The following is a 12041-nucleotide window of genomic DNA, read 5'->3' as shown; positions in this document are numbered from 1 at the left end:
CTGCTGAGGCTGCTGCGCACCGTGCCGGGCCCAGCAGCCGTGACTGGGGCTGTGCGAGCATCACAATGCAGTGACCCGCCCCTCGCACCAACAAATCGCTGCGACTCCGTGCAGCAGGTCTGGAGCCGGCTCACGGACAGGCTGAACAGTGCTAGCGACGCTCGGACAGGGCAGGCTGGATGAGGCCCAGCGGTGGTGAGCAGAGGCCTAGTGCAAGTGTTGCACTAATGTGACCCATGCCTGGCATGGCTGTCGCACAGGGCCCTGGAGAGGTGAACAGGAATGGGCACAAGGCAGGGCAGGCTGCACGAGGCCCAGCAGTGGTGTTCCAGGCCCAGCTGGTGCAGCGAAGGGCGGCGCCGGGTACCCAGGGCTCTATGCACACCCAGGTCCCCCCCACGTCTCGCCCCTACTCACCCTTTCCCCGGGAGGGCCATGGGGACCATCACCGCCAGAGGTGCCCTGAGGGGAGAGACAAATGTGAGAGGTAACCGGGAGCACATCTCCTTCCAATACACACTGACACACATGCACAGATGTGTACATTCATCCCTGTGCAAGGACACACACCCATTCTCACACTCACACACACTCAGATGTACACAGACACCCACAGAGAGAGACAGAGACACACACACAGACACACGGGGGGACACACACAGGGACAGACACAGACGGGACACACACAGAAACACACGGGGACACACACACAGAGATACAGACAGGACACACACACATGGACAGACAGAGACACACAAGCACACACACAAAGGAACACATTCAGCCTTGCATGTTTGCACACCCAGAGCCTGCTCACACACGCTGACCTCTGAGCCCTGCCCAGACCTCACCCTGCGACACACTGGCCCCATCCTACCTCAACCCGACATTTAGACAGACAAAGAGACCCAGAGCCCCAGCCCTCACCTTCACCCCCAGCTTTCCAGTGGCTCCTCGTGGACCCCGCTGGCCCCTGGGACCCTGGAGGAATGAGACAGAGGCGGGTGAGTGTCTGAGCCCTGGCTCTGCGCGCTCCCCTCCTCCAACCCCCACTTCCTGGGGGGCAGAACCCCAGCGACCCACATAGTGCCCTGGGGCATTCATGAGGATCTCAGGAGTGGAAGTGGCAGACTGGAGGGACCCACCAGCCACATAGGATGCGGATGGGCACATGACCGCCAGCCCTGTTAGGGGAATGCTGGACCCCACCCCCACCCCAGATGGGAGGATTAAGGAGGGTAGGTGGAAGGGGATATTCGCGCCCCCAACAGAGAGGGGCCCAGCCCCGAGGCCCTGTGCCAATGCCGGGTGGAGCCCAGAGGGGACACATTATGTATGAGTCAAGCTGAGGGGTGAGCCCCATGGCAGGAGGTCTGGCTGGCCCCAGGGGTCATGGGCATGACCTCACTGGGGACAGGGTGAGGGGAGTTCCATAGGAGGGGCAGGGGCCAGGATGGGGAGACATGCACTGGGCACGGATGGATGGATGGATGGACGGATGAACAGACGGACAGAAGAAATATGGATGGGAGAAGGAGGGGATGGAGGTTTCAGATGGAGAAAGCAGAGGGAAGGATGGACAGACACATGAGAAGGGACAGATTGAGGGGATTGAGATAGAGGACTGAGGCAGGATGAGAGGACGGAGGGGTGGATGGATGGACAGACCGATGAGAAGGGACGGATCAAGGGGGATCGGGATGGAGGATTGGGGCAGGATGGGAGTACGGAGGGGTGGATGGATGGATGGAGAAAGCAGAGGGAAGGATGGACAGATGAGAAGGGACGGATCAAGGGGATTGGGATGGAGGATTGGGGCAGGATGGGAGGACAGAGGGGTGGATGGATGGATGGATGGAGAAAGCAGAGGGGAGAATGGACAGACAGATGAGAAGGGACGGATCAAGGGGATTGGGATGGAGGACTGGGACAGGAGGGGAGGATGGAGGGGAAGATGGAGGGCTGGACAGATGTGGAGAGATGGATCGGGGGATTGGGACGGAGGACTGGGGCAGGGATGGGAGGGCTGGATGGAAGGAGAACACGGATGGAGGGATGGACAGATGTGGAGAGACGGTGTGACAAAGTGGGGGGTTTTCTTGGTTTTTTCTGCGTTTCCCAGTGGGTTGCATGCAGAGGGAGGGGGACTCAGTGTCTCCGGGTGTTACTGGTTTAACGAGGGAGGGGAGCGGGAGTTTGTTGGGACACAGGACTGGAAAGGGAACTTGAGACCCTGGCTGATGGGCTGGAGGATGGAGACCCCAGCAACCAGTGACCTGGTGACCCGGAGACCCAGCTCAGGAGTCACAGCCAGTCCTGGCCATTGGGAGGACAATGGGCTGCAGCGAGAAGACTCCGCTGACCTGACCAACCTGTTCCAGCCAGAGGGGCCAGAGGGGGGCTGAGAGGAGAGGAGACTCAGGCCTGCCTGTTTACGACCTTGTTTCCCTGGAGAGAAGCCAATGGACAGAGGGGCTTGGGGCCGGGGATATCGGAGGCCCAGCTGGGAAGCAGGGGGGCTCGGGGCTGGAGGGGGAGCAGGCAGAGCCCACCTGGCTGCAGGGGGACTGGGATGTGCTGGGCTGAGGGAGGCCAGGCCTGAGGCCCTGAGAGTTTCCTGTGCTGGGTTCAACTCTCAATAAACCCTCCTGTGTTACACTGGCTGAGAGTCACTCCGGGCTAGAGAACGGGGGGAGGTGAGGGGGAGCGGGGATCAACCCCTTCAGGGGTGGAGGCCTGGGGGTCCAGAGCACATGGGCTCCCTGAGAGGGCCCACGGCAGAGACAGACGTGCAAAGGCTCAGAGAGGTGCGGCTCCAGGAGGTGGAGGGGCCTGACCCCAAGAGAGAGTGGACCCCCGAGAAGGGCTGTTGCACTGAAAGGGGCACCCCCCATGGACCACATGGGGCCACGAGTGGGCACAATCTGTGAGTCCGTGACAGACGGATTGGGGGGAGGGAGGATGAATGGGGGAGCCCAGAGACTTCGCTGCATTACTCCCCAACCTCCCTCCCACACTCACCGAGGGGCCGCGCTCACCCCGGGGCCCTGGCTTCCCGGATAGACCCTGCAACAGAGAGAGTCAGTGAGACACAGCCAGGGCACGGGCACCCATGGGAGAACTCCTCAGCCAGCCAGGGCCCTGCTGGGACCCACAATGTACCCACCCACGGGAAACACACAGGGACCCCCCACACCCCACGCAGCGACCCCTCAGCCAGCCAGAGCCCAGCAGGCACCCCTAACACCCACCCCTGGGACCCGCCACCCAGAACCAATTCCATCCCACCCCCATAAAGACCCCCCATCCATGGCTCTGCAGGGCCCCCCATCCCCACAGAACTTGCACAGGGATCCCCCAATCCAGCAGTCTACAGAGACCTGGCCCATAGGACACCCCCAAGGACACCCTATTCACAGCTCTACAAGGACCCCCAACTCCAACCCCCATGGGGACCCCACCCAGGGATTTGTAGACACTCCCACCTAGAACCACCCCCCATCTAGCCCATCCCCGGAAGACCCTCCTCCACCCCCCAACAGCCTCTCACTCTTCACCCAGCCCCACCAGTAAGTCCCAGTTCCAATCCATCCCTTGGGGGGGAATGGGTGTCAGCCCCACCCAGCAGGACCTGCACCCCCCCTCAGATCCCCCCAGCAGGTTTCCACGTGGGGATGCCTCCTGTGGAGGGAAACATGGACCCCACTCCACCGGGGGGCAGTGGGAGGAGCTGTACTGGGGCTGGGGGGAGCCATGTTGGGAGAGTGATGGAGGGTTACTCACCCGAGCACCCTTCTCACCATTGCTGCCAGGGAATCCAGGGAAGCCCTGAGATCCCTGCGGAGAGAGAAGAGATGGGGGTTAAGGGGGGTGCTGGAGGGCAGAGCAGGGGCAGCAGGGTAGACCCACCATCCACAGCGCTCACCTTTGGGCCTTGCCGTCCTGGGTATCCGGGAAGACCTGGTACACCCAGCTTCCCCTGCGAGAGAGAGAGAGATGGGGTTAGCGGGATGGGACATGGGGCCCTTCCCCACTTGGGGGCACTGGCTCCCATCTGGCCCCAGGGTTGGGGGCTGGCTGTTCAGAGGGCAGGGAATGGGACATGGGGCCTTTCCCCTCTTGGGGGTGCCAGCTCCCATCCGGCCCCAGGGTTGGGGGCTGGCTGTTCAGAGGGGCAGGGAATGGGACATGGGGCCTTTCCCCACTTGGGGGCGCCGGCTCCCATCCGGCCCCAGGGTTCGGGGCTGGCTGTTCAGAGGGGCAGGGAATGGATCATGGGGCCTTTCCCCACTTGGGGGTTCCGGCTCCCATCCGGCCCCAGGGCTGGGGGCTGGCTGTTCAGGGAGTCAGGGAATGGGACACGGCGCCTTTCCCCTCTTGGGGGTGCCAGCTCCCATTCAGCCCCAGGGTGGGGGGCTGGCTGTGGGAGGGGGCAGGGATTGGGACACGGGCCCTGTCCCCTCTAGGGGGTGCTGGCTCCCATCTGGCCCCAGGGTTGGGGGCTGGCTGTTCAGAGGGGCAGGGAATGGGACATGGATAGACCCACTTGGGAGTGCCGGCTCCCATCCAGCCTCAGGGCTGGGGGCTGGCTGTTTGGGGGGGCAGGGAATGGGACACAGGGCCTGTCCCCTCTAGGGGGCACTGGCTCCCATCCGGCCCCAGAGCAGGGACTGGCTGGCTCAGGGGGCAGGGAACAGGCACATGGTCAGGGGCCCACTCCCTCATGCTCGGCACGGCCCAGTCCTGCCCCATGGTGCCCTGGCTCCTCACCTTCTCTCCCACCAGTCCGAGGGGACCCGGGTCACCCGAGGGTCCAGTCCGGCCTTTGGGACCTTCCGGTCCATCCTCTCCTCTGGCTCCTGGGACACCCACCTCGCCCTGCGGGGGCAGAGACGACAGAGGGGTGGGTGAGACTGGCATTGCTAGGAGTAGGTGGACAGCGAGGGGCGGGGGGCTCCAGGCACAAACTTACCCTCTCTCCTTTCACCCCGAAGTCACCTTTGAACCCGGGGAATCCGTCCTCACCCTGCAGAGACAGACAGACCGGTGACTGTCAGCCAGCCAGAGAGGAAACGCCAGAAGGAACCAGCAGCTCAGCCAATCTGACCTCCTGTGTGTCACAGGCCACCAGCCCCGCCCCCCCCATACACCCCACTAACCCAGCCCCCGAAATGAGACCAAAGTGCCACAGCCCCTGGGAGACTCAGCTGTTACCTGCCACAGACTAAGAACCAGGGTGGGGCGAGGGGCACCTGAGCACGAGGCTCTGCAATGGCAGGGAAAGGGTTAAGTGAGAGACACCCCCTTCCCCAGATAATCTTTAAATTAAATATATGGAGATGTACCTATCTCACAGAACTGGAAGGGACCCTGAAAGGTCATCGCGTCCAGCCCCCTGCCTTCACTAGCAGGACTAAGTACTGATTTTGCCCCAGAGCCCTAAGCGGCCCCCTCAAGGACTGAACTCACAACCCTGGGTTTAGCAGGCCAATGCTTTCCCTCAGTGACCTGCCCCCAGGCTGCAGGGGAAGGTGAGAACCCCCAAGTCACTGCCAGTCTGACTGGGGGAGGGGGGGAGAATTCTCCCCAACCCCACCCACAGCGATAAGCTACACCCTGAGCAGGGGCGCAAGGACTAGCCAGCCACTCCCATGGGTGCGATAATGCTGGGTGCCCCCTCAGAGCCCCCCCCCAGTCCCATCTCCAGCTGGGCCAGCCCAGAGGCTGCAGAGGGAGGAGAGTTAAAACAAAAAACCCAGAATACACTGGGGAGGGGGAAATCCCTTCCTGACCCCTGGTCAGGGGTCTGCAGGTAGGGGGCGCTGTGCACTATTCCCCCAGCCGGGCACTAGGGAGGCGCCGTGCACTATTCCCCCAGCCGGGCACTAGGGGGCTCTGTGCACCATTTCCCTAACCTGGCACTAGGGGGCGCCATGCACTATTCCCCCAGCCGGGCACTAGGGGGCTCTGTGCACCATTTCCCTAACCTGGCACTGGGGACGTCAAGTATCAGGAAGTAGCCGTGTTAGTCTGTAGCCACAAAAACAAGGAGTCCGGTGGCACCTTATCTGTTAGTCTTTAAGGTGCCACCAGACTCGTTTTTTAGGGGATGCCATGCACTATTCCTGCAGCCTCGCACAAGGGGGCGCTGTTCACCATTCCCCTAGCCAGGCACTAGGAGGCGCTGTGCACCATTCCCCTAGCCTGGCATTAGGGGGTGCTGTGCAGTGCTGCCAGCAACATGTCTGACCTGCGGTTGAGGGTCGGGGAAGCAGAACTCACCTTTTCACCCTTGTGACCCTTCAGCCCCCGAATTCCATCCACGCCCTGGAAGAGATGGGGAGAATTCAATAGGGCGAGCTGCACTGCAGAGACCAGCCACAGATCTAGGCAGAGAACCCAGGAGTCCTGGCTCTCAGTTCCCACCGCCCCCTGCTCTAACTCCCCTCCCAGAGCTGGGATAGAACCCAGGAGTCCTGGCTCCCAGCCCCCCTGCTCTAGTGCCCCCACCCTCCAACCCTCCCAGAGCTGGGATAGAACCCAGGAGTCCTGGCTCCCAGCCCCTGCTCTAACCCACCAGCCCCCACTCCCCTCCCAGAGCCGGGGATAGAACCCAGGAGTCCCGGCTCCCATTGGCTACAGTCCGTGTCTTGTTTTCCATTGTAGCCAGAATCTTCTTCTCCCCTTGAAGGTCAGGAACCTCCTGGCTTCTGGACCTTCACCCATACTTACTAAGAATGTGGGTAATATCCCAGTGCCAGAGAGTCACGCCAAGTCCTGGGACCAATCAGCTGCTTACCTTCACACCACGTGGGCCTGGGTAGCCAATCGGACCTTGGGGACCAGACGGACCCTGCAATAGAGAGAGATTAGACCAATCACAGGGGAGAGTGGCTGGTGTCCCTGCTCCCTACTGGGGGGGGTTAGAATCTCGGATGGGAGACATGTCACCCCACTGCCCCGGGGGCTCTGAGCCCTGCACGCTGGGGGCCAGGGTCTTAGTACCTCACCCCTAGCACCTGGGGGGTTGTGACTTGGCCGCCAAGGTCTGAAAGGGCTAGGACTGGGGGGAGGGGAGCTTGACCCCGGTGCCTGAGGGGCGAGGGGATATTGGGGTCTAGGGGGACGACGGGAAGGGGCAGGAGTGGACATTATCCCCTTACCTGGTTACCTTTGGTTCCCGATGGACCTTCCTTCCCCGGATGCCCCTGAGAGGGAGGGAATGGGAAAGGGAGGAGACAGAGAGGGATGAATCATTAACACCAGCACCAGAGCACTGGGCGTTGCTCCGTCCCCCTGCCTGGGGAGCCACCCCAACATCCCACACGCACCCCTGCTCCTGTGGCTAGGGCAGTGCCCCCTGCCTGTGGGGCAGGAATAGCCCAGCTGCCCTTTGACCTGAACTCCTTTAACCAAGCGTTGGGGACACCTGGCCCAGCTAGGGGTGAATGCTCAGTGGAGCTTGATTGCACCAGGGGGTGCAGGCCAGGGTTGGCGTGAATGAGGGTAGCTGCCTTTGGGGACCAGGCCAGAGCTGAGGCCAGCGGCTCTGGGGCCAATCCCACCCGCTGGCATTTAACGGGGTCAACCAACCAAGCCAGGTTGAAGGGAAACCGACGTCAACAGGAAGTGGTACTGGCTCACTTCCTGTTAAACATGGCCACCAAGTCCTCACCCCATGAGCAGGGGTGCTATTGGGGGCCAACAGGAAGTCGTACTAGCTCACTTTCTGTTAAATATGGCCACCAGGTCCTCACCCATGAGCAGGGGGTGCGAGTGGGGGGCCAACAGGAAGTTGTACTAGCTCACTTCCTGTTAAACATGGCCACCAAGTCCTCACTCCATGAGCAGGGGTGCAAGTGGGGAGCCAACGGGAAGTGGTACTAGCTCACTTCCTGTTAAACATGGCCACCAAGTCCTCACCCCATGAGCAGGGGTGCTATTGGGGGCCAACAGGAAGTGGTACTAGCTCACTTCCTGTTAAACATGGCGACCAAGTCCTCGCCCCATAAACAGGGGGTGCGAGTGGGGAGCCAATAGGAAGTCGTACTAGCTCACTTCCTGTTAAACATGGCCACCAAGTCCTCACTCCATGAGCAGGGGTGCAAGTGGGGAGCCAACAGGAAGTGGTACTAGCTCACTTCCTGTTAAACATGGCCACCAAGTCCTCACCCCATGAGCAGGGGTGCTATTGGGGGCCAACAGGAAGTGGTACTAGCTCACTTCCTGTTAAACATGGCGACCAAGTCCTCGCCCCATAAACAGGGGGTGCGAGTGGGGAGCCAATAGGAAGTCGTACTAGCTCACTTCCTGTTAAACATGGCGACCAAGTCCTCACCCCATGAGCAGGGGTGCAAGTGGGGAGCCAATAGGAAGTCGTACTAGCTCACTTCCTGTTAAACATGGCGACCAAGTCCTCACCCCATGAGCAGGGGTGCAAGTGGGGAGCCAATAGGAAGTCGTACTAGCTCACTTCCTGTTAAACATGGCCACCAAGTCCTCACTCCATGAGCAGGGGGTGAAAGTGGGGGGCCAGCACGAAGTGGTGGTAGCTCGCATCCTGTTAAACATGGCCACCAGTCATTGCCCCATAGCTGGGGGCACTGCTCAAGAGCATCCCTATGATGATGGGGCCTCTACAGGAAATGTGATAGCTCACTTCCTGTTAAGCATGGCTGCCCCACCCTTGCACCCATGACAAGGTCAGGCAAGGAGTCAAGAGGAAATGGCAATGACCCGCTTCCTGTTAAACATGGCCACCGGGCTCTCACCCCAGGGGCAGGAGGGAGCCATGCCGTGCAGGAGGCCAACAGTATGGGCTCTCTTCCTCTGAAACATGGCCATCGTATTGCCATTCCGGGGCTGGGGGAGTCTGAGGGCCAGGGTGCTGGGAGGAGAGGGTGGAAGGAAGAAGGGGAGAAGCTGGGGTGAGCACGTTACTCACAGGAGGCCCATCAGATCCTGGCATGCCAGGGAGGCCAGGTTTGCCACTGGGACCCTGCGGACAGAGAGAAAAGCAGAGATCAGAGCTGGCAGAGCAGAGATCCCCGTTGTGTGACCCAGGCTGGTGTAGAGGGCGGGGGCTGCACAACATTGGGGGGCTGGGTAGGTTTGGGGCACTCACCTTCTCTCCGGGGGGACCCATAGCACCTTGTGGGCCAGGCAATCCCTGAAAGAGAGACACATAGTCAGATTCAGCCCCCATTCCCCACCCAAAGCCAGGGACAGAACCCAGGAGTCCTGGTCCCAGTCCCCCACCCCCCCGATCCTCATGTCCTCAGAGCTGGGCTGTTTCAGGGACAGGGTTTTCCTTACCTGGGTGCCTGGAGTTCCCTGCAGACCTGGGGGGCCGGGCTCGCCTTGCGGCCCCTGTAACAGTCAGACGCAACTGGAGTTAGAACCAGAACCACCCGCATGTTATACAGAAGGGAGAGAGGGCACTGCTGCAGGGGAAGTTCACAACACTGGGATTATTGGATGGGGGCACTGCTGTAGGGGAAGCTCACAGCATCAGAGACCCCATTTAGGGCACTGCTGTAGGAGACGCTCACAGCATCGGAGACCCCATCTGGGGACACTGCTGTAGGGGAAGCTCACAGCGCAAGAATCCCCTGCTGGGGGCACTGCAGTAGGAGAAGCTCACAGCACTGGCATCCCTGGGTGGGTGCCCTAGGGCATTTCCAACCCAGTCCATAGCAGGACCAGGCAGCACAGACAGACAGACAGACAGACAGACGTGCCAACTCACCAGGTTCCCTTTGGGCCCGATGGGACCATCTATGCCACGCACACCCTGCCGAGCAGACAGACAGACAGACAGGTGGAGGTTAGTGTGGTGGGGGTTACTGGGGCGGGGGGAATTGGGATGCCATGCGTGGCACTTACCAGAGGCCCGGGGATCCCCGGTGGGCCTTTGTGTCCAAGCAAACCTCTGGGTCCCTGCAGGGACGGGAGAGACCAGAGTTAGTGAGGCTGTGGGAACAAAGCCAGGCCTGGGTCCCCCCAACGGGGCTGTGGGGGAGCCAGCAATTGCCCCCAACACTACCCTCCCCCCGTCCAGTAAACAGCAGCACACGTGTGCACATACATACATGCACACCCTGCACCAGCCCACGCTCCCGGCACCACACTGAGCAAGCAACACATAAACCCTGGAGCTGAGGACCCCATGAGGACGCTGCTCTGTAGTGCAGACCCTGCCCCTCTCTGATTCCAGACCCTGGGCTGCGTGCTGGAGGGAAACCCCAGAACAACCTGGGACATGGCACTAAGACCCTTCAGTTTCAGGGAGATGCTGGGCCCTTGTAGAGTCTTCCAGGGGCAGGCACAGGGGGACCCCACACGCCAGATCCCCAGCTGGTGTTGCTCTGTCCCCAAGGCCGGCCCTGGACGGCTCATCCGTCCATCCCGTGGGTAGCACTGGGCTAACCCCAAACAGATTCCGGGGGCTCGTCCAAAAAGGGAACTGCTCTCAGGGAAGAACATTCTGGGCAATGGGGAATCGGGCACCATGTGGGAACGTTCGCTCCGCTCGGGCTGTCGATAAACCCAGTGTTTCAGAGAGTCCAGACGCTTGCATTTGTACTGCGTTTTACTACCAAATGTGCCAGGAGAAAGGATTTTGGGGGGTTCTCATCCTCCCACCACCCCCGGCTGTGGCTTTTCCAAACAGCATCAAATCTGTAAATGTAACAGAGCCGCAAGAGGGGGAAGGGACAGGAGAAAAGAGAAAACGAACCCAACCAAACCCCAAAGCCACCAACGCCTATGCCAATCCCAACGCCAACCCTAACACCAACCCCAACGTCCACCCCAATCCTAACACCAACCACAGTCCTGACGCCAACTCCAACCCTAATGCCAATGCCTACTCCAACCCCAACCCTAATACCAACCCCAACACTAACACCACCCACAGTACTAACGCCAACCCCAACCCTAATGCCAATGCCTACTCCAATCCCAGCCGTCAACCCTAATCCCAACTGCAGCTCCAATCCCAACCCTAACAGCAACCACAGTCCTAACACCAACGCCAACGCCTACTCCAATCCCAACACCAACCCTAACACCAACCACAATCCTAACACCAATGCCTACTCCAATCCCAATGCCAACCCTAATACCAACCCCAACGTCCACCCCAACCCTAACACCAACCACAGTCCTAACGCCAAACCCAACCCTAACGTCAACACCTACTCCAATCCCAGCGTCAACCCTAACCCCAGCTCCAGCTTCAGTTCCAACCCTAACACCAACCACAATCCTAACACCAACGCCAACGCCTACTCCAACGTCAATGCCAACTCTGCACCCCAATGCCAACCCTAACACCAACTCCTATTCCAATCCCAGCATCAACCCTAATCCCAACTTCAGCTTCAATCCCAACTCTGACTCCGACAACAATCCTAACACCAATCCCAGCGTCAACTCTATCACTGACACTATCCCTAATACCAACTCCAATATCAACGCCAACCCTACCACCAACTCCAGTCCCAACCAACCCTAATACCAACTGCAATCCCAACGCCAACTCCAGTGCCAACCCCAGCCCAATGTCAACTCCCATACTAAGCCTAATGCCAACCCTAACCCCAGCACCAACCCCAACGCCGATCTCAACCCTAACGCCAATGGCAGTGGCAGCCCCAATACCAACACCTAGCCCAACCACAGTGCCAGCCCCAATCCCTGCCTGGGACCCATTTTCCAAACCGATATGTCAGAGTGTTCCCTGCACTAGTCAGCGCTCCCCTGTCCAGAGCTAGCTGCATTCCGATCCCACATCTCCCCAGCAGCAGGGCACTAGCACCCCCAGTTTTCAGCCCACCCCTAACGGCGTCTTCAGGGACCCAGGCGGGGATTTTCAAATGGAGTCTAGGGCCCCAATCTGGATCCCTTCCACACCGTGCTAATCCTTGGCTAAATCCTGCCAATTTCAAACTCCTCCCCTCCACACTGCCAGCTCCCGAGGCACCAAGGAGTCTCGTCCCGGCAATACCAGGGGTGCCGGGGCACAGGAGAGGGGGGAG

The 12041-nt window shown here is 60.3% G+C and overlaps 1 protein-coding gene across 2 annotated transcripts in view; it reads right to left on the bottom strand.

The window, feature by feature from the left end:
* The window catches only part of COL11A2 (collagen type XI alpha 2 chain), a 49493-nt gene that overhangs the window by 26488 nt on the left and 10964 nt on the right, over window positions 1–12041 (bottom strand). For both annotated transcript variants that reach the window (XM_032788374.2, XM_075071529.1), the window contains exons 13-27: window positions 9886–9939; window positions 9749–9793; window positions 9316–9369; window positions 9125–9169; window positions 8945–8998; window positions 7164–7208; window positions 6800–6853; window positions 6283–6327; window positions 4973–5026; window positions 4771–4878; window positions 3926–3979; window positions 3784–3837; window positions 3022–3066; window positions 928–981; window positions 418–462 (exon numbers count right to left, since the gene is read on the bottom strand). In XM_032788374.2, the coding sequence (XP_032644265.2) occupies window positions 418–462; window positions 928–981; window positions 3022–3066; window positions 3784–3837; window positions 3926–3979; window positions 4771–4878; window positions 4973–5026; window positions 6283–6327; window positions 6800–6853; window positions 7164–7208; window positions 8945–8998; window positions 9125–9169; window positions 9316–9369; window positions 9749–9793; window positions 9886–9939 (810 nt within the window). The remainder of the gene's footprint in view (window positions 1–417; window positions 463–927; window positions 982–3021; window positions 3067–3783; window positions 3838–3925; window positions 3980–4770; window positions 4879–4972; window positions 5027–6282; window positions 6328–6799; window positions 6854–7163; window positions 7209–8944; window positions 8999–9124; window positions 9170–9315; window positions 9370–9748; window positions 9794–9885; window positions 9940–12041) is intronic.

Source organism: Chelonoidis abingdonii, chromosome 12 (genome assembly GCF_003597395.2).
Source record: "Chelonoidis abingdonii isolate Lonesome George chromosome 12, CheloAbing_2.0, whole genome shotgun sequence".
Lineage (NCBI taxonomy): Eukaryota > Metazoa > Chordata > Testudines > Testudinidae > Chelonoidis > Chelonoidis abingdonii.
Note: the sequence above shows the minus strand (reverse complement) of the source record. Positions and strands in the feature narration are given on the sequence as shown.